Below are 25517 nucleotides of genomic sequence, written 5' to 3' on the forward strand. Positions count from 1 at the left end.
GGGCCAGAAACTACATAAAACTAGAAATAAGTGAAAGAGAGCCCTACTGCAAGAAAACAGGATTAGTCTGATACCACTCCCAAAAATCCTAATCTCCCCTCAAAAATAGTATCTTTATTTTGCAACTGGTATTCTCATAGGCAAGACCACAAAAATATTGCTAAAAAAAAAACTTAGCCGAAAAAAAAAAAAGCCTTATTGCTAGAAAAAAACCTTGACCAGAGTTTTATTTAACAAGTACTGTACAAAGGGATTTCTGTACAGAAATATTTACCACAGGCACCATACTAGAAACACAAAAACTGAACTATCTCTGAATGGGTAACACATATATGTCTAGTTAATAAACATGCTGCAGATGTGAAAAAACATACACTGTTAGGTGAAAAGATGTGACAAAACCATCTGATACAACACATATACGCACATATATATATACACATACATATATGTATATATGGGTGTGTGTGTGTGTATAATATATATATATATATATATATATATATATATATATATATCATCTATGTTCATGCATCTCCCTAGTCAGCTATCCCCATCATCACTGGTGGCTCAGGTTGCTGTTTTCCCTGTTGCTACTGCTCTCTAGAATCTGAAGTTGTCTAAGATAAATTTAAAACTGCTTACAAACAGGTCTTGTTTTTCAAAACCTAAGACTTGGATGCACCAGAGGTAGAGGCACTGAAATGATCAGATGTCAAAGTAACTTGTATTCTCCTGATGTCATCGTTGTCTCCGAGGCATACTCAGTCTAACCTAGGTCTAGTCCTGGAAGCTTCTAGCCTCTGTACAATGTATTCCAGGCCTAGAGTGCCTTCAGCCTCAACAGACTGAATTAAGCTCACCCTTTCTAGTTTTCTGATCTCCAGCTAGCTGATTCAACTCAGGTGTTCTGGCTCAAACTCCTCTCCAAGCTGACGGATTCAATCTGACTTCTCTCTTGGCCTCTTTGCTGTGCTTGACCTCAAATGAACTCTGGCTATCTGTTCTAATCTTCTGGCTCATTCTTTCTTCAGCACGTCTCTGTGCAACTGTGCCAGTGAAGCTGCCTTCTCTGCTGCTCTCAAGAGCCTCTCTCCTCCCGCATCGGGCATATCCTATTCTCTCCCATCTTTTTCTGACTCGTCACTTTGTCTGCCACGTAATTATATATCACCTTCAAACAAGGGTGTTTCCTTCTACAAACTGATGTTACCTTGTTTGGGATTAATGGTGTGTCAGTATTTCAGCCCTCGGGATTAAAGGTGTGTGCAAAGGCTGAGCCACAACTAGAACAGGTTTTTTTCAGTAAACACCACAATTTGGTGGTTCAGTGAGATCAAATATCCGTTAACAATCACAAGTCGGCTTCTCAAGGCTTCATGAATTCGTGACTTCAGCAGAGAAAACTCAGTAAATGACCATCTCCTCCACTCTGCCACCCACAAAAAAAATCCACTCTAAAGTCCCTAACGTCTTGGTAAGTAATTACAGACCCAACTAGTCTGCTTGAATATCAGCTTAACCACACTGCAATTCTAAGCAAACAGGGCAAGCCAACTCGTAAGTGTGCTAAGTGAGGCTCTGAAAAGAATAAAGTAGCTGGTGAGTTAAGATGCTTTATTAGAAAAAGACCAACACCGACTTAAAGATTTCAGTTTTTTAAAATGGTGCCCTAATTAGGCATAGCTCGTTCTGTATACTAAAAGTATTTACACATGGAATACAAAATAAATACAGTTATCCTCTGATTCACTTTGCACTCCCTCTGCTCATCTTCTGTTGCAGTTTCCGATGCCTTTTGTAAATCCGTCTCTTCCTTGCTTTCAGATCTACTTTAGGCTCTGGTTTCACCCACTGTATTTCTACTGGCTTCTCCTCCGCTGGTATAACAAACACGTCTGCAGTGGGGTCATGTGGAAGGATAGTCTTTGGTTCTTTCTTCCTCAGTTTCTGAACATCTTTGACTTGCTGTCTCTCTCTATACTTGGCAGCTGTGATGGATCTTATGACACGCCGATGCTAGACACAGCAAAGAGGAGATGCTTTGAATTAAGGCATTCATGTATGTACCCTCACCAAAATCATTTTAAAAGGGAATTTGCAGAAATGTGCAGCAAAACAAATTTAGTGTTACGAGTGGTAAAGCACTAATTACAAAATTACTTTGGCTAAAAAACTACAGAATCACAGACTGAAACAAAAGAGAATCAACTAAAACCCCCAGCTTACCATGTTTGGAGACTGGTAATGAGGATTTTCATATAAGGTTGGTCCTCCAAAGCTTCCCTGAAAAATCTTTATGAGATTTAAAACAAAACGAGGTCCTATTTCCACTAGAGCAGCGTCTTCTTCTATAATCTTCAACAAAAAAGAAACATTCCTTGTGGTTTGGGTATATTGCCAAAAGGTAAACCAGCCACGACTTCATTACAGAATGCTCTAAAACAAGCACAGCATACTCTGAATCTCAGCACCGAGGCAAAGGCAGGTGGATCTACGCCTCGTTTACATAAGTTCCTGGCCGGTCAGAGCATAAAGGGACCCTGTCTCAAACAAATAATTCAAACCAAAAACAAAATAAAGCATAAAACCAGAACTGATAATCTTCAAAGTGAGATGCTAAGAACCTGGAAAGTGGTAGATCACGACACTTCCTAAACTCTGTTTCTAGCTCAAGGAAGTTATACAAAAACCATGATTTTCTCTTTTCAGTGTTCATGTGTGTGCGGTTTACTGTTTACTGGTGCATGTGCACAGTGAAGGCTAGACAGCAAGTACAGGTGTTGTTCTTCAGGAGCTGCCCACGTGTTTCTATCCATGTGTGTTGTACATGGATGTATGTGTGTTGTGGCACACACATGCAGAAGCCAGAGGACAATCTATGAGTCAGTTCTCTCCTACCTACCACATGTGTCCTAGGAGTCAAACTCAGGCCGCCAGGCTCCATGATGAGCATTACCAGCTGAACTATCTCACACTCCACTTTGCTTTTAGAGATGGCCTCTCACTGGAAGCTGAAACTTGCAGTTAACTTTGTTGGGTAGCCAACAAGCCACTCGGATCTACCTGTCTCTAGCTCTCCAGATCTAGGATTACAAACACGTGGCACTTATGCCTCAGCTCTTCATACTTACACACAAGTACTTCACCCCTCACTGGTTTCCTTTTAACTGTAAAATCTGAATTTGTTTCAGATCTTTTTTCTTTTTCTTCTCTCTCTCTCTCTCTCTTTCTTTTTTTTTTTTTTTTTTTTTTGAGACAGGGTTTCTCTGTATAGCCTATCCATTCTGGAACTCACTTTGTAGACCAGGCTGGCCTCGAACTCAGAAATCCACCTGCCTCTGCCTCCCAAGTGCTGGAATTAAAGGCGTGCGCCACCACCGCCCAGCTTGTTTCATATCTTAAGTCTAACAAACACTAACATTCATTTGTCCGTTAAGACAGGGTCCTCTCCATACCCTTGGCTGTTCTGGAACCTCCCACCCAGTGCTGGGAAAGCACTCTTATTAACATTCTCAATAGACCTAGTTTCCCAAGTCAGCAGATGTGACTGATGCCGTAAGACATCTATAAAACAAGCAGACAGGAGCTCGCGTCCATCACCCACACCTGAATGAAATCTTGTTCTTGCTTTTCTTCACTTTTCTGCACATTATGACAAATTACTGCTAGAGATTTCTAGAAGCCCCACTTCCCCTGATTGAGGAATCATCTCATGACTTAACTAAAAGTTATTACTGTAGCAATTATGTTTTCCTAAGCCGTAACAGCCTCCGACGCTCTCCCTGCTATATTTCAGGAAGAGAAATAATGAACTGTCCTTTACAGGACTCAGGAAGGGCTAGAACCAATCAGCACAGAGTTCCAGTCCACGTTCTCTCTTTAAATGAGTAGAGCAGCTTGTTACAAATGTTGATGCCACATCAGCTGACAAGCAGAGAAAGAAGCAAGTAGAGATCACTTCAGGTGTGTGGCAGCAATCACTTGCCACAAATATCAGAAGGAGAAATGGAGCCACTTAAAAATTTGCATTGTCGGTAATGCTACATATTCCCAAATATTTAAAACATGAAAAATAAAGCAAAGCCAACCTGGAAGTTCCGGAACCATATCCTGTTATCCAGAATGGTGAACGTAAACACGTGGTCCACAAACGGCTGACTCTTGGGATGGTATCGTGGCGTACTGAAGATCTTGTTATAAAAACAAGGTCTGTTAGTTTTTCATTCCAAGGCACAGCATATGTTTTGATGTCTAAGTCAAATGTGCTTTGTCTATTATATTCCTAAAACTACTTTCTAAGAAAGAGAATTACCTGAATTAAGAATTCCTTTAACAAAGCATAATGTGGCAAGTCATCAAAAGCCTATAAATAAAAATATGAACACATTACTTAAAATCAAGAGTACGTTCCTTAAAACTTCTCACACACACACACACACTTTCAATCATTTAAAATAAGAAAGTTAGACCACACACAGAATGAGAAACTTACAGGGTCAAAAGACAAAAGGGGCCGAGAACCTTTCAAACAGTTTCCAGTCATCTTTAATTCAGCCAGGGTATGAACTAAAAAAAAAAAAAAAAAGTAATGAAAAAGTTAAAAATTTTGACACAATTATCCAAAAACATTTCTAAAATATTCATCAAGAAATGTTAAGTCAAACTTACTATTTTGAACCAAGAATTTGGCAGATGGACCATGAGGTGAATTTGAAAGCCTGAAATATATAAAAACAACTTTTCAAAAGATTAGAATGTACAGTGCAGCAATGTTCACCCATACCAGCAGATTATAAAACAGCACATGTCTATAGTATAAGACAGGACGTCTATAGTGTAAGTCTATAATGTGAGATAGCACATGCCTACAATATTCATGTTAAATGTTCTTTAGGGGCTTCAAATATTGCACAATCAAATGAGTTTGCTCCATTCCTTTTACATAAAAATTACATCCTGTTATAAAAGATTTACTCAATTTTATCAATATATTCTCTTACCACATATAGAGATCCTGTTTTTTCTTAGCTTCAAAGTAGATGCATTTGTTGCAATTTTTCATTTCACAGACCTAAAAAAAAAAAAGAAAAAGCAACAGATAATATAACAAGAACTAAAGTAATAAGTAAGCAAATTTCTTTTTAAAAACAATCTGTGTATATTTATTCACAGAATTTTATTTTCTTGCTGGCATTCTTTTTTTTTTTTAGATTTATTTATTTATTATATGTAAGTACACTGTAGCTGTCTTCAGACACTCCAGAAGAGGGCGTCAGATCTTGTTACAGATGGCTGTGAGCCACCATGTGGTTGCTGGGATTTGAACTCCGGACCGAAGAACAGTCGGGTGCTCTTACCCACTGAGCCATCTCACCAGCCCCCTCTTGCTGGCATTCTACTCAAGGTAAAATTGACATTCTATGCAAGGATCCACTAAATCTCTTGCATATATGGTATTCTATTTTCTTTCTTACTGACCAGGTATCATGCAGCTCATGCTGGCCTTGTCCCGATCCACTGCCACCTCCCACGTGGTGGACTGCAGGCTCATTAGCCTAACAGTTTAGAGTGACTGCTACTCTTGCTGTACTGAAGATGAAGATCTCTTCTGCCTATAGTCCCATGCACAAACTATGAGGACTGAAAATAACACCAGGAAATATGTGATACTAGAACTGTATCCCCAAATACAGCTCTAAGAAAACCAAAGAGGGCATCTGATTACATTACAGATGGTTGTGGGCCACCATGTGGTTGCTGGGAATTGAACTCAGGACCTCTGGAAGAGCAGTCAGTTCTCTTCATCGCTGAGCCATCTCTCCAGCCCCAATATCCTTTATTTCAACCAACAGCTTTTTATTTTAATTTTATAACATTTAAATTTTTATTTACAAACATGCATTCATGAATTAGGGGATTGGTAAGGAAAAGTAAACAAAACCTATTTCAAAGTGACTTGATCAACATCTTAAAGATTTTTTTTGTTTGTTTGTTTTCTTTTGTTTCTATGTATCACTAGCTATTCTGAAACTTGCTCTATAGCCCAGGTTGGCCTCAAATTCAAGAGATTTGCTTGCTTCTGCATTCTGAGTGCTGAGATTAAAGGCAAGTGACACCATGCCCAGCAACGTGGTAAAGATTTAAAAAACATCCTTAGGAAACATAAAAGGGGACTCAGTGCTCTTCCAGAGGTCCTGAGTTCAATTCCCAGCACCACATGGTGGCTCACAACCATCTGTAATGGGATCTGATACTCTCTTCTGGTGTGTCTGAAGACAGCTATACATAAAATACATAAAATAAATCTTGAAAGACAGACAGACAGACAGACAAAAGCATCCTATTATAGTAAACTCAAAGTACTCAAGATATAAAACTTGCCAACTTAAAAAACACATTTTCCTTTGATTCTGTTGCTTTTTAGGTTCTTCCTGGACTCTGTACTTGCCTTCTCTACTGGACTGCTCTTCCATTTCCTTTTGAAGTCTGAAAGAGTAAACTGACAAGCCCCCTTCAGGACAACGCCTCTCAGAGAGGCTTTTCTAAGTCTAGCTCAGGAATGAAAAATACAGTGCTTTAGTTCTTCTTGTATCCTTACTGGAAAGTATAATCTCGTTTTGTCCTGCCTCCCTCATTGGTGCTCCCTGATACTGAGGGAATTGTTCTAGTTCTGATCAACACTGTGGCCACAGCTTGTACAATAATGCTGTGTTACAACAACATCTGTGCCAAACGACCCAATAGAAACCTTTCAGTAGCCAAAGAATTACCTTACAACTGTTTAGAAAACTTTGTTTGAGACATAAGCTTAGTATCTTCAACAGTACTTTGAAATTTTAACAACTATTAACTTGTAATATCCAGAGAACAAATTTTTCCTGCACATTTAATGAGAGTACTTTTTTACAACATGGGTTTTCTATAGCTAACATTTTTTGAAATTGTTTTATTTATTTTGGATGATAATCCTTGAGTACCTTCTGTAAGTTTCAAGTAATACTAGTTATCACAGAAGAAAAATAACTGATAAATTAGTGAACTTAATAAAATTGGAATTATTCACAAAGCAATTTTTAAGTTATTAACTTAAGTCATCTTTAGTTGATAAAGTATTTGTAATTAATTTTAAAATTACCTCATTTATCACAAATAATTTATCTTTACGATCCATTTTAGTATCTATAAAGAGAAAAAGAGAAAGCAAGTCAATAACAGATTTCAAGACTACCTGACTTTGACTACATTTGCTATCTAAATAATTTTTTAAAGACTGATCAAACCTAAAAACACTCAACCTCTTCATAACTAAACAAGTGGTAGGCAGATATGCAGTGCACACTTGCCACTGTACGGGGACAGGAACCCAGGGAGGCGAGGCACAAGCCAGGCAAGCATTCCCACAGACCTGCAGCTAAGCCCTCTTTACTTTTGCTTTCCGACTGCTCTCACTAATTTGTTCAGGCTGGCCTTGAACTTTCAAACTTCCAACTTCCAAGTAGTAGGAATTATGGTCCTGTGCCACCTGGCCTGGCTGAAAACTGAAACTTTTTAGTTAAGACTGTCCCTCAGGTAGTTTAGTGTGGCCTCAAAGTGCCTATGGAGATTCAGGATGACCTTCAGGTCCTGATCCTCCTGCCACCATCGCCCATCGATGACATTACAGGGAAGCACCACTATGCCCAGCTCCTGAGACAAAAATGAGACCAACTATGCAGGCCTAGCTAGCCTGAAATTATGCAGACCAAGCTGGCCTTGAACTCAAGAGATCAACCTCCCAAATGCTGGGGCTACAGGTGTGCCACCACACCTGATCAAAACTTAATTTTAACTTATGAAAGTATTATTTTGAATCAAAGCCAATTTTAAAATTGGTTTTGGATAACCATAGAAATGAAACACATCAATGAAAAATTGCAGTTAGTTTCAGGGATTGAAGACAGTACAGGCAACTTTGGCTTGAGAAAGACTAAAGAACTAAGCCATTACATAAAGCACAATCCAAAAACATCTCAGGAAACAGCCACACACAGCAGTGACAGGTGTCTCATCTCAAGAGCAAACACTTTTCACTAGCCTCTAAGACAGAAAGAACACTGTTAAGCCATGGGTGGTGGCACACATACTTTCAGTCCTAGCACTGGGCTGAAGTAAGCAGATCTTTATGAGTTCTAGGCCAGGGAAGCCAAGGCTACATAAAGTGGCCCTGTCATAAAAAAAAAAAAAAAAAAAAAAAAAAATTTAAATGTTCAGAAAGCAATACAGGCCAGTCCTTCCTTAATAGCCTACTCAAAACAGTTTATAAAATGTTACAAATTTTCTTACAATGTGACACCTGAAAGAGTGAACTTTTGAAATGTGTGTGTGTGTGTTTCCATCAGTCCAGAAGTCACCCTGGGGTGTTTTCTTCAGATGTTTTTTGAGACAGGGTCCCTAAACTGGCAGAGAGGTTGCCAACTTGGCAAGACTAGCTTGCCATCAAGCCCCAGGTATTCACCTGTCTCCACCTTCTCAGAGCTGGAGTTATAAATCTGTGCCATCACACCCAGATTCTTTTTGGCAGTTCTGGGGACTAAACTCAGATCTACTTCACTAAGCTGTCCCCGAAACCCTTGTGTTGGGGTTCTTTGCCTGACAAAGCCGAGCAAACAAGTAAGTATGTAATATACGGTAAGCAGGCTTATACACACACAGTTTAAAGCCCGATATTAAAGTACCTGCTTTAGAATGAGGCATCAACATTCTCAAGTCCTGCATTAAGTGTCTTGTTCTGAAATTTATTCCTCTGGAAGAAAAGATGAGGATCCGTTCCTTATTTTTCCATTTGCCCTGAAGAAAAGAAAACCTTAGAGCTTAACATTTTGTGCTGAACATACTTGGTGTGTTTCTGACAGTCGTCAAGTCTCCAATCTCTGGCATCACTGGTATACCTCTATGTAGTCCCAGCTAGGGAGGCTGAAGCAGGAGGAGCACTTGAACCAGGAAACTGAGGCTATCCTGGGAATACAGACAACTGTCCGCAACTGAGAAACATTAAAACAAAACAAAACAAACCACTTTTCAACTGCCCCTCACCACCATAAGGATCTTTTCTTAGCACCCTTTCATTTTTAACTTTTTATTGGTCTCCATTACAGTACCTATGTTCATTTCCAGGTTTTTTTTTTCTGTGTTTGTTTTTTGTTTTGGATTTTTGAGACATGGTTTCTCTGTATAGCCCTGGCTATCCTGGACCTCACTCTGTAGACCAGGCTGGCCTTGAACCCAGAAATCCACCTGCCTCTGCCTCCCGAGTGCTGGGATTAAAGGCGTACGCCATCAGTGCCTGGCTTCATTTCCAGTTTTAACCATGTACAGAAGGGTAAGAAGTCTCTCTAGCTCTAGTAATGCATGCACTAAAGTAAAGCTTCAAGCTCGTCTGTGTAACACAAACCTTTACCAAATTTAAATCTAGCATATTTCCTTACCAACATTCCTTTCTCCTCTCCTGTCCTTCCATCTTTCTGCTACTTCATTTCAGTTCCTCATGCTCTGAAGACCCCTTTACCTCTAGTTTCTCTCTCTCTCTCTCTCTCTCTCTCTCTCTCTCTCTCTCTCTCTCTCTCTCTCTCTCTATTTTTCAAGACAGGGTTTCTCTGTGTAGCCCTGGCTGTCCTGGAACTTGGATTCAGAAATCTGCCTGCCTCTTCCTCCCGAGTGCTGGGATTAAAGGAGTGTGCCACCACGCCCAGCTGTCTCTAGTTTCTTATATAGACATCATAAGCACTACTAAATCGGTACCTCCTTACAACAATTTATAACGCTTACAAGTGTCCTCAAATCCCTGTGACTGATTATCAGCTGCGAAGCTCTTGGATGTCTGGCTTGCCCAGACAGAATCACCGCTGACAGCCAACTAGCCCCAATTTAATCTTGGTTTCCAAACCTCAAAATGTCAAATACCCTCTATACTACATGTTCACTGTTTACACCTCCACTGCCCAACACTGACCCTGCACATTCTCAGCTAACCAGCTGAGTTTAGAATTTCTAAACCCCCATTTAATGCCGTTGATGAATTTTTTCCACCACCCCCCCCCCCTGTCTTTCTAAATACATAAATTTAAGCCTTTCTTTGAAATTCAGCTAAAAGTTACTATTAGGGTGTTTCCTTACCACCCTAATAGTAGTAATTGTCTCATTAATTCCAATTCATATATCATAGTGTGATTCAGATTAGTTCCCTTCATGTTTCATGTCCAGCTCCTAAGAGGGAGCGCACTAACTTTTATTGAAAACCAGCTAATTTTCCTCAAAAGTCACTTTTATCCTTTCAGACAAAGGTACAAGATTTAACTGTTAATTAAAAGTGGGGTACAATGTCCACATTGCCTCACTCAGTACTTGAGTACTACACTAAGCACAAAGGACTAACAAGTCTGAGGCAAGATTTCCTCCATACAGATACCTTCCTTAAGGAGTTTCCAGGTGACTGAAAGTAACTCCAACAAGAACCTGCTGGCCTTTAGAAGAGACACACAGTTTTCTATGAAGCCTTCTTTCCTTCTAAACTCCAATATTTCTGGAGGAACTCTTGTTCATTATTTCCTAGATGCTAAGGCCAGGGAAGCTCATCTTGGTATAAGTGTGTCGCACTGTTTGACACAGTAAAACTAGTGGTCTAGGACCCTTGAGTTAAAAGATCTAACCAAACAAGTCAGAGTCACAGACTCACAGGACTGTAGCTTTAAAGGCTTGGCAAATAAATAAATAAATACATACATACATACATACATACTTCGGTAATCCTATGTGATACGGACCAAAACAGAAGGAATTTATAGTTACACCAAAAAGACTCTGAGAAAAAAAAAAAAAAAAGACAAAGGAAAACCATTACTCTGGGGAGGCGGGGTGGGGGTCAGTAACTGGAAGACAAGGATCCTGGAACTAAACACCCATTAAATCAACTCCCTGTTAACTGGCTTAGGGTCTACGAACTGCTGTCTCCAGGAAGAAGGCCATCTACACGAAAATTAGACATAAACACTGTCCAGTCCCTCCAGGGAACCCTAAGCATAAGATCCTGTCAAGTTTTGACTGGAGTCACTTCGCTGCTTCGGTGGCCCAAAGGTGGGTCAGAGCGCCGACTCCAACTTCGGGAGTCGGGCCTCTTACCTTGCAAACCGGACCTGGAATACGATCTCTATTTTCCTCCTCCGCCTCTTTGGCCACATCGGCCTGCTTAGCTGGCTGCCCGGCATCTTTCGAGCTCCTTTTTGGCTTCTTCGCTTGAACCTCCAAGCCTCCACGCCGCTTTCTCTTGGTCGCCGCCATCTCGCCTCGCCGCGTCGGTCGCTGCCTGCACTTCCGGTTCTGCCGCTCGCTCTGCCTTCCGATCTCTATGGTAGCCCACGTTAGGCTGTGAGTTAAGTCATCCGGCTCCAAGGCGCTCGCTTCCGGTCTCGAGGTAGACTCTCTAGGCACACGGCGGCTCGGTGGTGACGGTGGCCTAGGTGGTTGCGTATCTGAACGGTGGCGGGAGCTGTTTGCCTGGCTTGCTAGCTTTTTGGACGCTCAGGGTGTTCTTGGGGCTGGGGTGGCAGGGGCTTTGAGGGGTCGGACGTCACCCACAGCCTGGCGCCAGGGGCTCCCTTAGTGGCCGCTGTGCGGCGAGCGGGCCGAAGTCGCGTTCTCCTGCAAGCCAGGTTGGTGGCGCTCAGAGGTGCTAAGCAAGCCCGGTTACCCGCGCCTTTTAGAGCTACCCTGTGAACTGCATTCAGTGTAGAATACCGTAGTTTTGAGACATGAAAATAGAATGATCTCGATTTCGGCTCGGGTTGAGGTCGCCAGTCCTGTCCGCACTGATAGCGAGGTTTGTTGTTCCGTGTCTCAGGTTTTCACACATCTTCCGGAAGAGGAGCATCCTTCTTCTCGGAGCCGACGGTACCGTGGACCATCCATGCCTCTCCTAACCCAGTACAATGAAGAGGAGTACGAACAGTACTGCTTAGTGGCCAGCCTTGACAACGTTAGGAATCTCTCCACTGTCTTGAAAGCCATTCATTTCAGAGAACACGCCACGTGTTTTGCTACCAAAAACGGAATCAAGGTTACAGTGGAGAATGCAAAGTGTGTGCAAGCAAATGCCTTTATTCAGGTATGGGGGAGTGAAGACATTTTTAAAGCATTCCCTAATGAATGAATTTGGAAGGACTTAATTCAACAAAACTCAAGTTAGTGAACAAAATGTCGTTACTTTTTTTTCTTTCCTGCCAACAAATACTTTCCCCATCTTGTCTCACACAGATAACGATTACTAGTGATAGTTTATTAATGACTCTTCTCACCATTTTCCTCTTTTAATCTTTACACATATAGACACTTTCTCGTTTGACATAGTGGCACCAGATTTAATTTTCAGTAGTCTTACAACTGATTGAATTAGGGCGAGAACCCTATTTACTCTTTACAGTATTATTGTCATGCACGTTTTAGTTTTTCCTCTTATTGGCTGTAATTTTTCCTCGGAGCATTTTCCCCCGGAGATAGAGTCTAACATGTAACCCTGGTTACCTGGAACTTGGTTTATAGACCAGACTGGCTTCAAGTTCTTGGAGATCCGCCTGCTTCTGCCTTGCCTCTGCCTCCCAAGTGCTGGGATTAAAGGCATGTACCACCACTGCCTGACACTGAATTATCCTATCCTTAAGTGACTTTAGCTTTAAGGGATAGGCACAAGACAGAGTTAGGGCAAGTTCACATAGGTGTTAAATTTAGATACAGAAATGAAGATGAAGAGCCCTTACTAGGGGGTGGTAACTTTGTGGTGTTTGGCTTTTTAATATTTTTAGAAAGGTTTATTTTATGTATGTGAGTACATTGTCTTCAGACAGACCAGAAGAGGGCATCAGAACCCATTACACATAGTGGTGAGCCATGTGGTTGCTGGGAATTGACCTCTACCTCTGGAAGAGCAGTCAGTGCTCTTAACCTCTGAGCCAACCTCCAGCTCCTGGCTTCTTAATTTCGTGTGTATGAGTGTTTTGCCTGCATGAATGTCTCCAAAAGGCGTGTACCTGGTTCCTGCCAAGTTCCTGTGAAGGGGGTGTTGGATCCCCTGAAAATGGTTACAAAAGGATTTTAGTCACCGTGTGGGTGCTGGAAATTAAACCTGTGTCTTCTAGAAGATTAGCAAGTATTCTTAACTGATGAGCCATCACTTAGTGTTCCACGTTTAATGATTAAACCATTCAGTAGTATTCAAGTGGGGAAAGGTTGAAAACTTAGTATGTCTTAGTTGGGAATGAGAAATACTCTCATGGAGTTGGCAGAGTATTGTTACTTTCTAAGCATAAAGTGAAATATAGACGTGTGAATTTTCATTCTTTAATATAATCCACTTTCATGTTTTCATGTTTGCTTTCTCATAGGCTGACGTGTTTCAGGAATTTGTCATTCAGGAAGAATCTGTTACTTTTCGAATTAACTTAACTATCCTTTTAGACTGTTTATCTATTTTTGGATCAAGTCCTACACCAGGTGAACTATTTTACTACTACAACTACTGCTACTACTATTGTTGTGGCATAAAAGTATTTATTATGGTTAAAAAAATAGAAAATACATACAGGAAGGTTTCTAGAATATAAGCTTTTTAATTTTTTTTAATCTTTTTTTTTGGAACAGAGTCTTATGTATCCCAGACTGGCCTTGAGCTCCCTGTGTAGCTGAGGATAACCTGGAATTTATCTTCCTGCCCTTGCCTCAAGTGATGAGATTATAGAGATAGGCAACCATTTATAGTTTTATGTGGTGTTGGGGATTGAAACTGGCACTTCATACGTGTTAGCCAAGCACTCGACTACAGCTGAGCTACGGCCCCAAGCCCAACAGTATTTTGTTAGAAAACTAACTTCTCAGGGAAGGACTAGTGAGGCCCCACCCCTAGTAGAGATGCTTTTGGCAGCTGATGGCAGCTAGGGGAGGGAAAAGTCATTTCTTTGGAACAAGTTGAGGAGTCCTAGGGAGGGAAGTATTAGGCCCTAATAATTAGGGGGTGCATTTGTATATATGAATTAAATTTTTAAAGAATAAAGGGAAACTGATTTCCAATTCATTTTCCTCCTAGTTGTTATAATCATAGGACATAAATATTTAAACTACAAGTTGAATGTTTGTTTTAGTTCTTTACATATTTGTGAAGGTATTTATTCATTTTAGGTCATCCTAATAGGCAAGGTATGTTATTACCTTACCTTCCTTTTTGCTGTGAAAAGAATGACTGACAAAGCAGTTTTAGGGTTTATTAATTAGGCTCACAGTTGGAGTGTGTAGTCCATGTGGCAAGGATGAACCTGGAAGCGAAGCAACAGCACAAGGCGGCTGGTGGCATTGTGTCCACGGGCAGGAAGCAGAGAAGAGCTTAGGTGGCTGTCTTCTTTTTATCCAGTCTAACACAGAAGCTCTTAAAATGGTGCCACCTGCATTTAGGGTGGGGCTCCCACCACCTCATCCTGATCATCAAATCCCTATCACAGACATGCCTAGAGGCTTGTCTCTTAGGTGATGCTAGAGCCGGTCAAGTTGACAATATTCATCATCACACAAGGCTCCAAGATTGTAAGTTTAAGATCAAAAGACTTTAAATTCATGAAATACCTTTAACGTTGTGAAATACGTTTTAATTACATATGTATTCTGACTTACTCAGAACTAACGTCTACTTAGAAGCAGGAGAAGCCAATTTTGCTCACTCTCAGTTGACCATTAATTAGGAAATTCAGTTGCCCTGTATATAAGACTAGAAGAATCCAAGAATTGTTTTATTTCATAGGGAAGTAACTCATGGCTTTGCACTGGCAGGTTCATAATTAAGTTTTGGTTTTTGTAGACAGGGCCTTGAGTGTAACTCAGGTTGGCCTTAAACTTGAGATACTGCTGTCTTAACTTCTGAGTGCTAAGATTACAGTGTACTCTGCCATACCACGTACACTAGATGGCCTGGAACTTGCTGTGACCCTCCTGCCTTTGCCTTCACCATCCTAGGATTGTAACTCTGAGGCATGATCGGTAGCCGGGTCTAATTACACACATGAGTAAAGTATGCAGCCTGACAGAACCTGAGTTTGAGTCCCAGGTCCTGTGGTAGAGAGAGAGAACCAACTCCCAATGGATGTTTTTCTATGACATCCGTGGGCATGCATGGCATGTGTACATTCATACTCCTGACCATGAAACACATACTGTACTCCATATGTTGTTAATTATGAATTCACAAATGCGGTGTTTCCCAGCTTGGTTTTTCCTGAGAACATTTGATTTTTCATACCCGTTACGGCTCTCTAACCAGTAGGAAGGAGCCGAGATATTTTATATTCCTCCTCTGAGGGGATTGAGGTGTTAAGTTATGTCACCATGGCTATCCTCTATTGATCCCAATTTGATTTAAAGTAATACTGTCTCTCAACGGGGGACATTGTATATAAGGAGTGGGAAAATCAGTTCAGCCAGACAGGATTGATTTTCTCCTGTGTCCCAGTTTTCTTGCCATTATTGGAATCAGGTGTCTTTAAGAGGAGACATGCATGCTAGAAGCTTGGCAGATAAATTATTCTTGAGGCAATGTGTGTGTCATTTGGAGGGAACGCTAACCCCAGAGCCATAGAGCTAAGCCCCATGTGCCTTAACTCACTGCAGGGACTTTGACTGCGCTTCGGATGTGTTACCAAGGTTATGGTCACCCACTGATGCTATTTCTAGAAGAAGGAGGAGTGGTGACGGTCTGCAAAATTACCACTCAGGAGCCTGAGGAGACACTGGATTTTGATTTCTGCAGCACCAATGTTATGAATAAAATTATCCTGCAGTCAGAGGGGCTCCGGGAAGCCTTTTCTGAGCTGGACATGACAGGTGATGTCCTACAGATCACTGTGTCTCCTGACAAGCCCTATTTCAGGTACGTCAGTGCGATTACCCTTCATGTGGTCTGGTGTGGATCCAACTCTCCACACAACATTTGCTTGAGTTGCAGGGTTTTTTTTTAACCCATCCTAGAGTTTTCAGAAGCATTTGATTATTCCATAATTTTCCAACCTTGAGATAGGAAACTTAAGCCATAGGAAGGGTAACCCACAAAGCATTTTATAGTTGGAAGCCGATTCTCATAATCTACAAACTAGTGGTATTTTAGTTGCTGATTGTGATGTAGATGAGGTTACATCTTGAGGGAATTTAAACCGCTTGTCTGTATTACGTGGTATCTGTTTTTCCTTACAGTAGTTCAGGATACAAAAGGAAGGAGATATTGCTGATAGCTTTTTTTACGTAGTAGCTGTTGGTGACCTAAGGCACATGCCCACCTTAGACTGGTGAAGGAAAGTGTGACTCAGCAGAGAGCACACAATGGCAAACTAGTCAGAATGAGGAGAGCACTCATAGGTTCTTGGGAAACAGTTCTCGAGGACTCAGAGTATTGGACGAGGTGCACCTCACTGGGTCAGGCATTTTTCAGCAAAAACTGTTCTGATAGGATATTTCGTCCCAGCAAAATTTCTGAGTTTTTTTTTTTCAAAATTAGAATAATTTTATAGAACTTAAAATTTTTGAAGAAGTGCAGAGAATATAAATTGTGGATTTTTGTTTTGTTTTGTTTTTGACTTAGGAACAATTACAGGAAACTCTTTCTTGTGATTAGTCAGATAAGATTTTCACTTATGATATACCAAAAATTAACCAAAATGTAAACCACTAACACCCCAGTTAATCCTTTAAAACAAGTTACCTAGATGGGTCTTGTATCCCATTTCTAGAATGGGAAACAGTTTGATGTGTGAAAGTGGTTGTGAGTTATTTTTCTGGCTATGTTAACATTTAAAGTTCCTAAGGTACTGGTGGGGTGGTTGCATATGTGGCTGTGGTACTGAGGGAATCAGCCTAGGCTAGAAATGGAGGTCTGGGGACAGTCATCCCTTCATGATACGGAAGCATAAGGAACTCAGAAGTTACATTAGAGAAGGGAATATAGACTGACAGGGAGCATGGAGGATAGACCCCGAGGCTCGGGAAGATCTACAGGATCTATAGATCTATAGGACTAGTGACTGTGTTTGTCAGCATGCTTCTCCCATAGCAAATGCTTAGGCAGCTCTTAGAGACTAAACTCACAATTGTATACATTTGCTGACAGTACAAAGTTGGAAAGACCATGAACCTTCTAAGATCAGTCTAACATAGAGAAACGCTGTAATAGTAAAACGTAATTTATAGGCACAAATTGCATGTAAATGGTTCAGCTGTAAAAGCTAGAAATGGGACCCTTACAATTGATTTAAAGCAAGGTCTTCTATTATAAACAGTTCTCTGAAATATATTTTTAGATTTAAAGATAAGGAAAGTTAACTGTCTTATACAACTGTACAGAGTAATACTGTATACTCTGATGTGACGTTTTCTTCAAAGCTATTTCTAGGCTGGAGAGATGTTTCAGGCACTTAAGAGCAAGCATGCTCTTTCAGGGGACCCAAGTTTGATTCCCACCACCATGTCAGGCAGCTCACCACTGCCTGTAACTCCTGCTCCAAAGTGATGTTCCGGAGCACCTGGACTCTCTCACACACACACACACACACACACACACACATACACACAAGAGTAGAAAGTAAAAATATTTTTAAGCTTGTTACTAGTTACTCTTTGCTCCTGTAGCATCCTGTGGAAACCTCATTATGATGCTTGATAAGGTGTGTATTAACTGTGTGTGGTGCTCCCAGCCTGAGCCTGTTCCATGGTGACGGTGTTATGTGTGGTCTGTGTGTATGTAGCTAGTGCTTTTACATGAATGTGCAGGTGAATGTGGCCTTATGTACACATTTGTGGCCAGAAAAGGACATGGGGGAGTGGGGTTCCTCTATTGCCTTGAATCACAAGCTCCCCATTGTGGGTGAGCAGCTGGCTACTGGGTTAGGAGGACCTGCTAGTCTCCGTACCTGAGTGATAGGGTTGCGGGCATGCATGGTCAGACCTGGCCTTTCATGTGAGATGTAGGATTTGAACTCAGGTCCCGAGGCTCGAAGTGCAAATGCACTTACCTGCTGAACTCTACCCTTATAACTAGGATTTTAATATGTCATTTCTTGAGGTAGCATGAATTCGAGTATTGCTTATTATTGAACCTACAAATAAATGAGTGACTTACTTTCAACTATAGGTTGTCTACTTTTGGAAATGCAGGAAACTCCCATCTTGACTATCCCAAAGATTCCGACTTGGTGGAAGCCTTTCACTGTGATAAGACCCAGGTCAACAGGTCAGTTCTCAATATGAAGGCTACATTGTTGATCAACAAAGTTAAGTACCAGAGTTCCATACAAAAACTTTTAATCTGTTAAAAAAAAAAGTACATCGCATTAAAAAGAGTAGATGGTTGGCACTAGATTTACTTGGGGATATTGGGTTGTAATCGCGGGTGGATAAGGCAAGAAATCCAGCACCTCGGTTAAGTACTTGCTACTCAGTACTAACTTTTGTCTTTACTTGGTGTTGCATGCATGGCATTTAGTGGATCCAAACAACGGCCTTTCCTTTACTCTCCCACAGATACAAGCTGTCGCTACTGAAGCCCTCTACAAAGGCACTAGCTTTATCCTGTAAAGTGTCTATCCGGACAGATAACCGAGGCTTCCTCTCCTTACAGTACATGATTAGAAATGAAGATGGGCAGATATGTTTTGTGGAATATTACTGCTGCCCTGATGAAGAAGTTCCTGAGTCTTGAATAATTCACTGACTATTTCTGTCTTTTTTTTTTTTTCTTTCACGAGACAGGGTTTCTCTGTAGCCCTGGCTGTCCTGGAACTCACTTTGTAGACCAGGCTGGCCTCGAACTCAGAAATTCACCTGCCTCTGCCTCCCGAGTGCTGGGATTAAAGGCATGCGCCACCACGACCGGCGAATATTTGTGTCTTTATAGTTGGCGTTCTCACTCTAACTCTCTAACCTTGATGATTTCATTTTGGATTGTATAGAGAGATGCATGGAGAAAATAGGAGCAAGGTCAGTCCCATTCTGTAAATCTGTAAATAGTTTTTATTTTGTCAATAAATTTTTCATATAGCCATAAATTATCCGACTTACTGTACTGTCCTGTGTCTTTTGTTCTTTTCTTTTTTAAAACTGTGTTCATGCCGGGCATGGTGGCGCACACCTTTAATCCCAGCACTTGGGAGGCAGAGGCAGGCGGATTTCTGAGTTGGAGACCAGCCTGGTCTACAGAGTGAGTTCCAGGACAGCCAGGGCAACACAGAGAAACCCTGTCTCGAAAAACCAAAACAAACAAAAAAAAAAACAAAAAAAAAAACCCTGTGTTCATTGTGTGTGTGTGTGTGTGTGTGTGTGTGTGTGTGTGTGTGTTTGCTTACCTTGGATGTATAGGCACCGCATGTGTGCCTGGTGCCTGCAGAGTTCAGAAGGGGCATTTGATGCTCTAGAGCTAGAGCTACAGGTGGTTACAATCCTCCATGTGGGTTCTGGGAACCAACCCCTAGTCCTCTGAGGTGACGACTGAGCCATATCTCCAGCATTCTCCTTTCCCCCTGACAACCTTCCCAACTTATGGGAATCAGTGAATCAACATGAATACATTGTGGTTTTTCCACTTAAGTAGATTTTTTGTTTTGTTTTGTTTTGTTTTGTTTTTTTCCGGTTTTTCAAGACAAGGTTTCTCTGTATAATAGCCTTGGCTGTCCTGGACTCAATTTGTAGACCAGGCTGGCATCAAACTCAAAGATCCTCTGCCTCTGTGTACTAGGATTAAAGACATGCACCACTATGCCCAGCCTAACATATCTTGAGAGTCTATACAAAGTTGGATGGAGCCATATCCGATATGTTCTTTTCTTTATATAATAGTATACATTCCAGGTACTAGATCTTTTGTTTTGTTTTGTTTTGTTTTGTTTGAGACAGGGTTTCTCTGTGTAGCTCTGGCTGTCCTGGAACTCACACTGTAGACCAGACTGGCCTCAAACTCAGAAATCCGCCTGCCTCTGCCTCCCGAGTGCTGGAATTAAAGATGTGCACAACCACTGTCTAGTCAGATACTAGATCTTAAAGCTGAGTGGCTCACTATCACACCAGTGTCAGAACTGTCTTGAGACTTGCTAGTGGGGAGAGCAATGTTTATTTTCTCAAGCTTCCTCCAGAAAATTCTGATGTTTGCCAAAGTGTGAAAAAAACAGCTGAACCACAGTTTGAGAGACTATTCTTGCTTTTGTTTTATTACATTCACCTCTCTCTCTCTCTCTCTCTCTCTCCTCTCCTCTCCTCTCTCTCCTCTCTCTCTCTCCTCTCTCCTCTCCTCTCCCTCTCTCTCTCTCTCTCTCTCTCTCTCTCTCTCTCTCGACAGGGTTTCCTGGCTGGACAGGTGACTTCACAAATGATTTGAGTTGAAGCATTCTATGGTTAATTTTATTATTGTTGACTTGGTTTTAAGAGTTTGTTTTGTTTGTTTTGAGACAGGGACTCTCTACATAGCCTTAGCTGTCCTAGAATTTACTGTGTAGACCAGGCTGGTCTCGAACTCACAGAGATCCACCTGCCTCTGACTCCTGAGTACTGGGATAAGAGGTGTACTGCCCTGGCCTTTGTTCCTTTTTGCTGTCTAACTGGCCTTCGAGGAGCCATCTTAGATCTAATGCCCTGGACCATCAGGACTCTTGGAGGACTCGCAGGAGCCTGTGCTGTCTTGCTCTCCATTGCACTTTTTCCTTCACAAGGTTGGCGTCCATATCCCCCACACAAAACAAGCCATGTTTGTATTTCCCTGGGTAGTTTTTACTAAAATAGCTTTTGTGGCAATAGATTTTTTTTTGTCATTAACAAAACATAATACTAAAATCATATGATAAGCCTTCTCAGTAGAAAAAATATGTCTAAAGTGAAATTTCTCTTTTCTATGCTAGACACTAACAGTCACTGATGGTTTGGGGCATGATACTTGGGGAAATAATGTTACTCTATTGCAAGATGTGTTTAACATTCCTAAAATTATCTCTTCCGGTCATTATGACTCCTGTCCCCAAATAAAAGTACCCAAGGCTACTGATGGTTGAAAACAGCCAGTGGAAGAATACAGGTTGAGTTTTATAAGTTTTTAGTTTTGTGTTTTTGAAGTTTATATCATTTTCTTTTTGGAAAATTTTGCTTGCCAGAAATAGGTAAACAAACAGCCTTTTTTTTTCTCTTTTTTTAAACCTTGTTTATTCCCCCATTTTATGTTTCTACCTAGAATTTATTTAACTACTCAAAATAGACTAAATAATTTCTTAAATTATACTTTTTTAAATCACAGAATTTCGGATGTAAAGTATTCCTGTAAAACATGGTTGCAGCTACCTGAAGGGGTAGGCTATGATCCTCTCAGCGGTTTGGAGTGGACTCTTTCAGAACGCGATGGAGAGCAGGAGGTGGCTCAGTGGGTAAACGTGGTCCCTGTGCAAGCTTGACGAGCTGCCTTCCGTCCTAGGACTCGGAGAGAAAGCTGGATGCAGTGCTGTGGAGCTGTTAGCCCAGCACCCCGGGGCCAGATGGGAGGTGACCAGAATCAGCACAAAGTTTGTGGTCCTGCTAGTCTGGAGTACACAGCACAACAAACGAAAGAACTGCCTCAAAAAGGGGCAGAGGGATAGCCCAAACCCTTGAAAAGTCTGCAGGCCTTCACACATGTACCGGCATTCAGTTTACTGCAGGTTTTTAAATGCACAGACCCCGCCCCTTCCTACCTTCACATTTCCTGTTCCTCGTCACCTGAAATATAAATCAGGGGACTGAGCACATGTTGAGCAACTGCTGAGCCACTGAGCCTGATCCTCACCTTCCAGTGTTGCTTTTAATCATGTCAGGGTATATGCACTTCAATATGCTCATTGATACCACAACAGACCTCCGTCTCAGGGAATAGATGCCGCAGACCCTCTGGGCCCCTTTGTCTGCGTGGAACGGGTCTCTAGTCTCAGGTGGGCAAAGCGTCGAATAAATTGACAGACAGATGCACACAGGAGAGGTTGTGTAGTATCTGAATGTAATGTCAACTCGAGTATCAGACTTTTTATACAGAAGACAATAAGGAAGTTGGGTGACATACAAAGAAGTTTGGGTACAAAGAGGTTTCTGGATTCTTACATAAAACAGAGGAATGCAAACACAGAAGGTCTAACAGGAACCACCTGGGATAGAATTCATTGTTAACAACTGGGATCAACAAGGGCTCCACCTAAGATTCACTAATCTTAGAAGTCAGGCTCAAGGGCTTCATGCCCTTGCCATAGTTCCTATTTTAGTCTATTGTATAGTCCACCTTCCCCTTAGGTCTTTAGTGATGGTAAATTCCTGTGTAAGGGAGTGACTAGCTTTTATTCAAAGTGGTAGTGTAGTATCAGAGACTATTCTGAATGTCAGTGAATAGCAACATTTTTACTGAATTTCAAGCCCATGATCTTTCTCAAGGATGTTCTAGGACTGTTGGAACACTGGCGGAAGGCTTTAACTATGTCAGAATTCAATCTTAAAAGGCACTTATAGGATAATACTAAAAGAGAGCACGTGGATCCATACACTAGACTAATGCAGGAATGGAAAATTAATGTATGGGTTAGAGAGAACACCAGACTCCAGGAGCGAGTTTCTATGAAACTCTTTTGCCTCATGAGTAGCTTTTAAGCCTCAGCCTGTCAAGCTGACTCAACCGGAGAGCGTGGCAAATAGACAGTGCTGCAGTTAGGAACGCTAGGAGTACTTGAATGTGCAAATCTGTTATGGATAGGAGTTTTGATTACCTTTGCAATATGTTTTTCTTGTGAAATTAAATAGCTTATGGATTCGTATACGATAGCTATAGATACCCTTGGTAAAGCTAAAGAAATTCAGGATTGTAAACTGACTAAATTAACTCAGAGAAGTGCCTTACCCTTTCATGAAAAAGATGAGTCCTATCTATTAGGGTTGTGGCCTGTCCCTCTAGGGATGATATAGAAGTTTGGTTCCTAAATAGTCTTCCTTCCTACTGTTACTGTCTGAAAGGTTTTGCTTGCTGTTATTATCCGAGAGGTTTGGTTGCTGTTACTAACTAGGTTGGAACAGTATTGTCTGGTCTCTGAACAGGTGGAACTTTGATACGAAGGAGTGAATTGATGACTCACATCTTAAGTACAACGAGCTGATGGACAGGTTGCAGAAACTTTGCTAAAACTGCTTAAACGTCTCCATATGACATGGTCTGATTTGGGCTTGGATTTCTTCTAACTCGATATGGAGATCATAAGAAAATAACTTAACCTCATACACCCCAAAATGCCAGTGTCTACTAACTAATTCAAAAGAGTAGTGTAGTTCAGGCCCATTAGCAACTGTATGCATATGTCTACAGCCATACTACCCCAAACATATAGAGTTTAGTCTGGTCTTGGAAGGTAGGCAGAGTTGGCCCTGGTTAGCACTTGGATGTAGAAAACATCAAGAGTTTGATTGTGGAATCCACTTGCTGGCTCCCAACTGATTGAATTTAGAAAGCAGCTTGGTACTTACCTAGTTTTCCAAAGATAGTGCAATTTCAAAATTAGGTTACGTTATACTCAGCATTTCTACTGTTTCTTTGAGTTCACAAAGCAATAAGATTTTAAGTTGGTGAAACTACTCTTACCTCTAAACACACAGTTACCACAGTGGTTTGTGTCTCTATCTTTCCCAAATCCATAAACTGTCGCGCCCGCTCTCGACCAGCAAGAACGACGCGACCACCAGTCCTTCTAACAGCAGTTTATTCAGTCCTGATTCTTCTTGTTTATATCTCCCCCGAACCCTGGGCCTCTCACTCCTTTTATACTCTCTCTCATCCACGCACCGCAGGCCACGCCCCCTCGCCAGTCACGAGGCTTCAGCTAATCAGTGCAGCAGGGGCAAATCTCCACCAAATTGGATTCACCTGTATCCTGGTACACCTGCGCAGCACTCAAGATGTTTGTGTCTTATATGAGGAAGTCAGGTGCAAGTCATATGACTTAGCTGCAGTCCCTGGCGCCTTTGGGACTGCCGCCACACCCGCTCCCCACAATAAACCACTATATGGAAGTGGAGACAACTCTTCCGATGCTACTTGAGGCAATCAGAACTTCTGGATGAGAGCAGAAGTTCCATCTCCAGGCGGGACTGAAGCTAACAATGACAAGCCGAGTAACCAGCAAACAATCAATGATAAAAAAGCAGAGTCAGGACTGCACCTGGGGACTTTGATTCTGACTGCCAGACTAAGGCATTCTGGGGAAAAGATGGCAGCAGCCCAGAGAAAACCAACCAGTCTGTGGGCTAGCCTTGATATGAAATGGTATATGTGTGCTCTGGCCACAGCCAAACACTGCTCATCACTTCCTATCACTTGGAATTGTATGATTACTGGATTTTACAGGCTGAACAAGTTAGTTCTTGAATAAAGAACGGAAATGTTCTGTGAGTACTAATTGAAAGGGTACTTGGTAGCGAGACACTAAGTTTCCCAAAGACAAAGTCTTTGAATTCCATTAAGTCAATTCAGGTAGCAAGCTGAAGGGGGGCTTTTTTTTTTAAAGTTGTCTAAACTAATATGAAATTTCTCTCTTGCCTTTTTTGCATACATGAAAAATAACATAATTTTGTTGCAGCAGCAATACTCCAGGCTAAGCTGGCCCATCAGCTTTTACTCCCAGGAGATTCTCCTGTCTCTGCCTCTCATGTCTCCTAGGAGTGCTGGGATTACGGATACATGCCACCACATGCAGCCCTCTATCTTACATGGCTTCAGTGCTCGAATATAGGTATTCATGCTTATACCCCTTGATATGCTATCTTTCCAGCCCTCCCCTTTCTAAAGTTTTTAAAATCCTTAGATTGGTGGAGGCAGTGTGAAAGGAAGCCCCATCTATAATCCAGGAATAACTACCAGACTAACCTTAAACAAATGCCTTAATCTCTTTTCTACTATCCACAGGTCACTTATAAAATAAGGTCCTTTCTGATTCTAGCATACAATCAGATCAAGGCAGATGTCGCAGGAGACTCAAGCGTTACTCACAAAGCAGTTTCGGTGGCTGTAAACAGGCTGTGACTGAAACCACTTCCAGTCTATTAGCGTGTTCCTTGATAAACTGCTCAGTGAGGTACTGAGACTCTGGTGCAGTTCTCCAGCCCTCTCAGCACGTGGTTGTGTTCAACCCACAGTAGCTAAAAGAAGAAAGTCAAGACTTCACTGAGTTACAATTAGAAAAGAGCAATGGGAGGTGATAGAGACCCAGAGACATGGAGTACTGCCTAAAGGATTTCTTTACCAGGTTATCTTGTTAGAAACCAAGATCCTGGTTTCTAATAGCTCTTACATAGCCTACCCACAAGGCTGTGAAATGGAAGTCTTTCCTCAAGAGTCATTAGAATCCTTAGTTTAAAACAAAACAAAACAAAACTCGCTTCCACTTTGGCGCTGTTGTTGCATTCATGCTGATAAACATATGGTGTGC

The 25517-nt window shown here is 41.5% G+C and overlaps 3 protein-coding genes across 5 annotated transcripts in view; 1 reads left to right on the forward strand and 2 right to left on the reverse strand.

The window, feature by feature from the left end:
* Nucleotides 1–201: 201 nt before the first annotated feature.
* Nucleotides 202–11360, reverse strand: Brix1 (BRX1, biogenesis of ribosomes). The gene is made up of 10 exons (NM_026396.3): nucleotides 11158–11360; nucleotides 8718–8829; nucleotides 7139–7182; nucleotides 5004–5074; nucleotides 4672–4721; nucleotides 4496–4569; nucleotides 4316–4366; nucleotides 4092–4193; nucleotides 2230–2358; nucleotides 202–2019 (listed from the first exon to the last, which is right to left on the reverse strand). The coding sequence occupies exons 1-10, from the start codon at nucleotides 11314–11316 to the stop codon at nucleotides 1750–1752; spliced, it is 1062 nt and encodes a 353-aa protein (NP_080672.3). The 5' UTR covers nucleotides 11317–11360; the 3' UTR covers nucleotides 202–1749.
* An 80-nt stretch (nucleotides 11361–11440) lies between these two features.
* Rad1 (RAD1 checkpoint DNA exonuclease) lies at nucleotides 11441–24486 on the forward strand. Of its 3 annotated transcripts, none has more exons than NM_001289448.1 (6): nucleotides 11441–11687; nucleotides 11876–12139; nucleotides 13413–13521; nucleotides 15679–15937; nucleotides 18188–18286; nucleotides 21329–24486. In NM_001289448.1, the coding sequence occupies exons 2-6, from the start codon at nucleotides 11942–11944 to the stop codon at nucleotides 21480–21482; spliced, it is 819 nt and encodes a 272-aa protein (NP_001276377.1). In that variant the 5' UTR covers nucleotides 11441–11687; nucleotides 11876–11941; the 3' UTR covers nucleotides 21483–24486. The 3 variants fall into 3 exon arrangements, with proteins under 3 accessions (NP_001276377.1, NP_035362.2, NP_001276376.1); NM_011232.3 differs by lacking the exon at nucleotides 21329–24486 and adding an exon at nucleotides 18577–19118; NM_001289447.1 differs by lacking the exon at nucleotides 21329–24486 and adding an exon at nucleotides 18577–19118 and having other exon boundaries at nucleotides 11461–11495.
* Ttc23l (tetratricopeptide repeat domain 23-like) overlaps nucleotides 22646–25517 on the reverse strand; it is a 61553-nt gene continuing 58681 nt past the window's right edge. Inside the window, exon 13 of the mRNA XM_030248814.1 lies at nucleotides 22646–25227. The gene's annotated coding sequence lies outside the window, so the exon portion shown is untranslated. The remainder of the gene's footprint in view (nucleotides 25228–25517) is intronic.

The sequence above is a fragment of the Mus musculus genome, chromosome 15 (genome assembly GCF_000001635.26).
Source record: "Mus musculus strain C57BL/6J chromosome 15, GRCm38.p6 C57BL/6J".
NCBI classification, from domain to species: domain Eukaryota; kingdom Metazoa; phylum Chordata; class Mammalia; order Rodentia; family Muridae; genus Mus; species Mus musculus.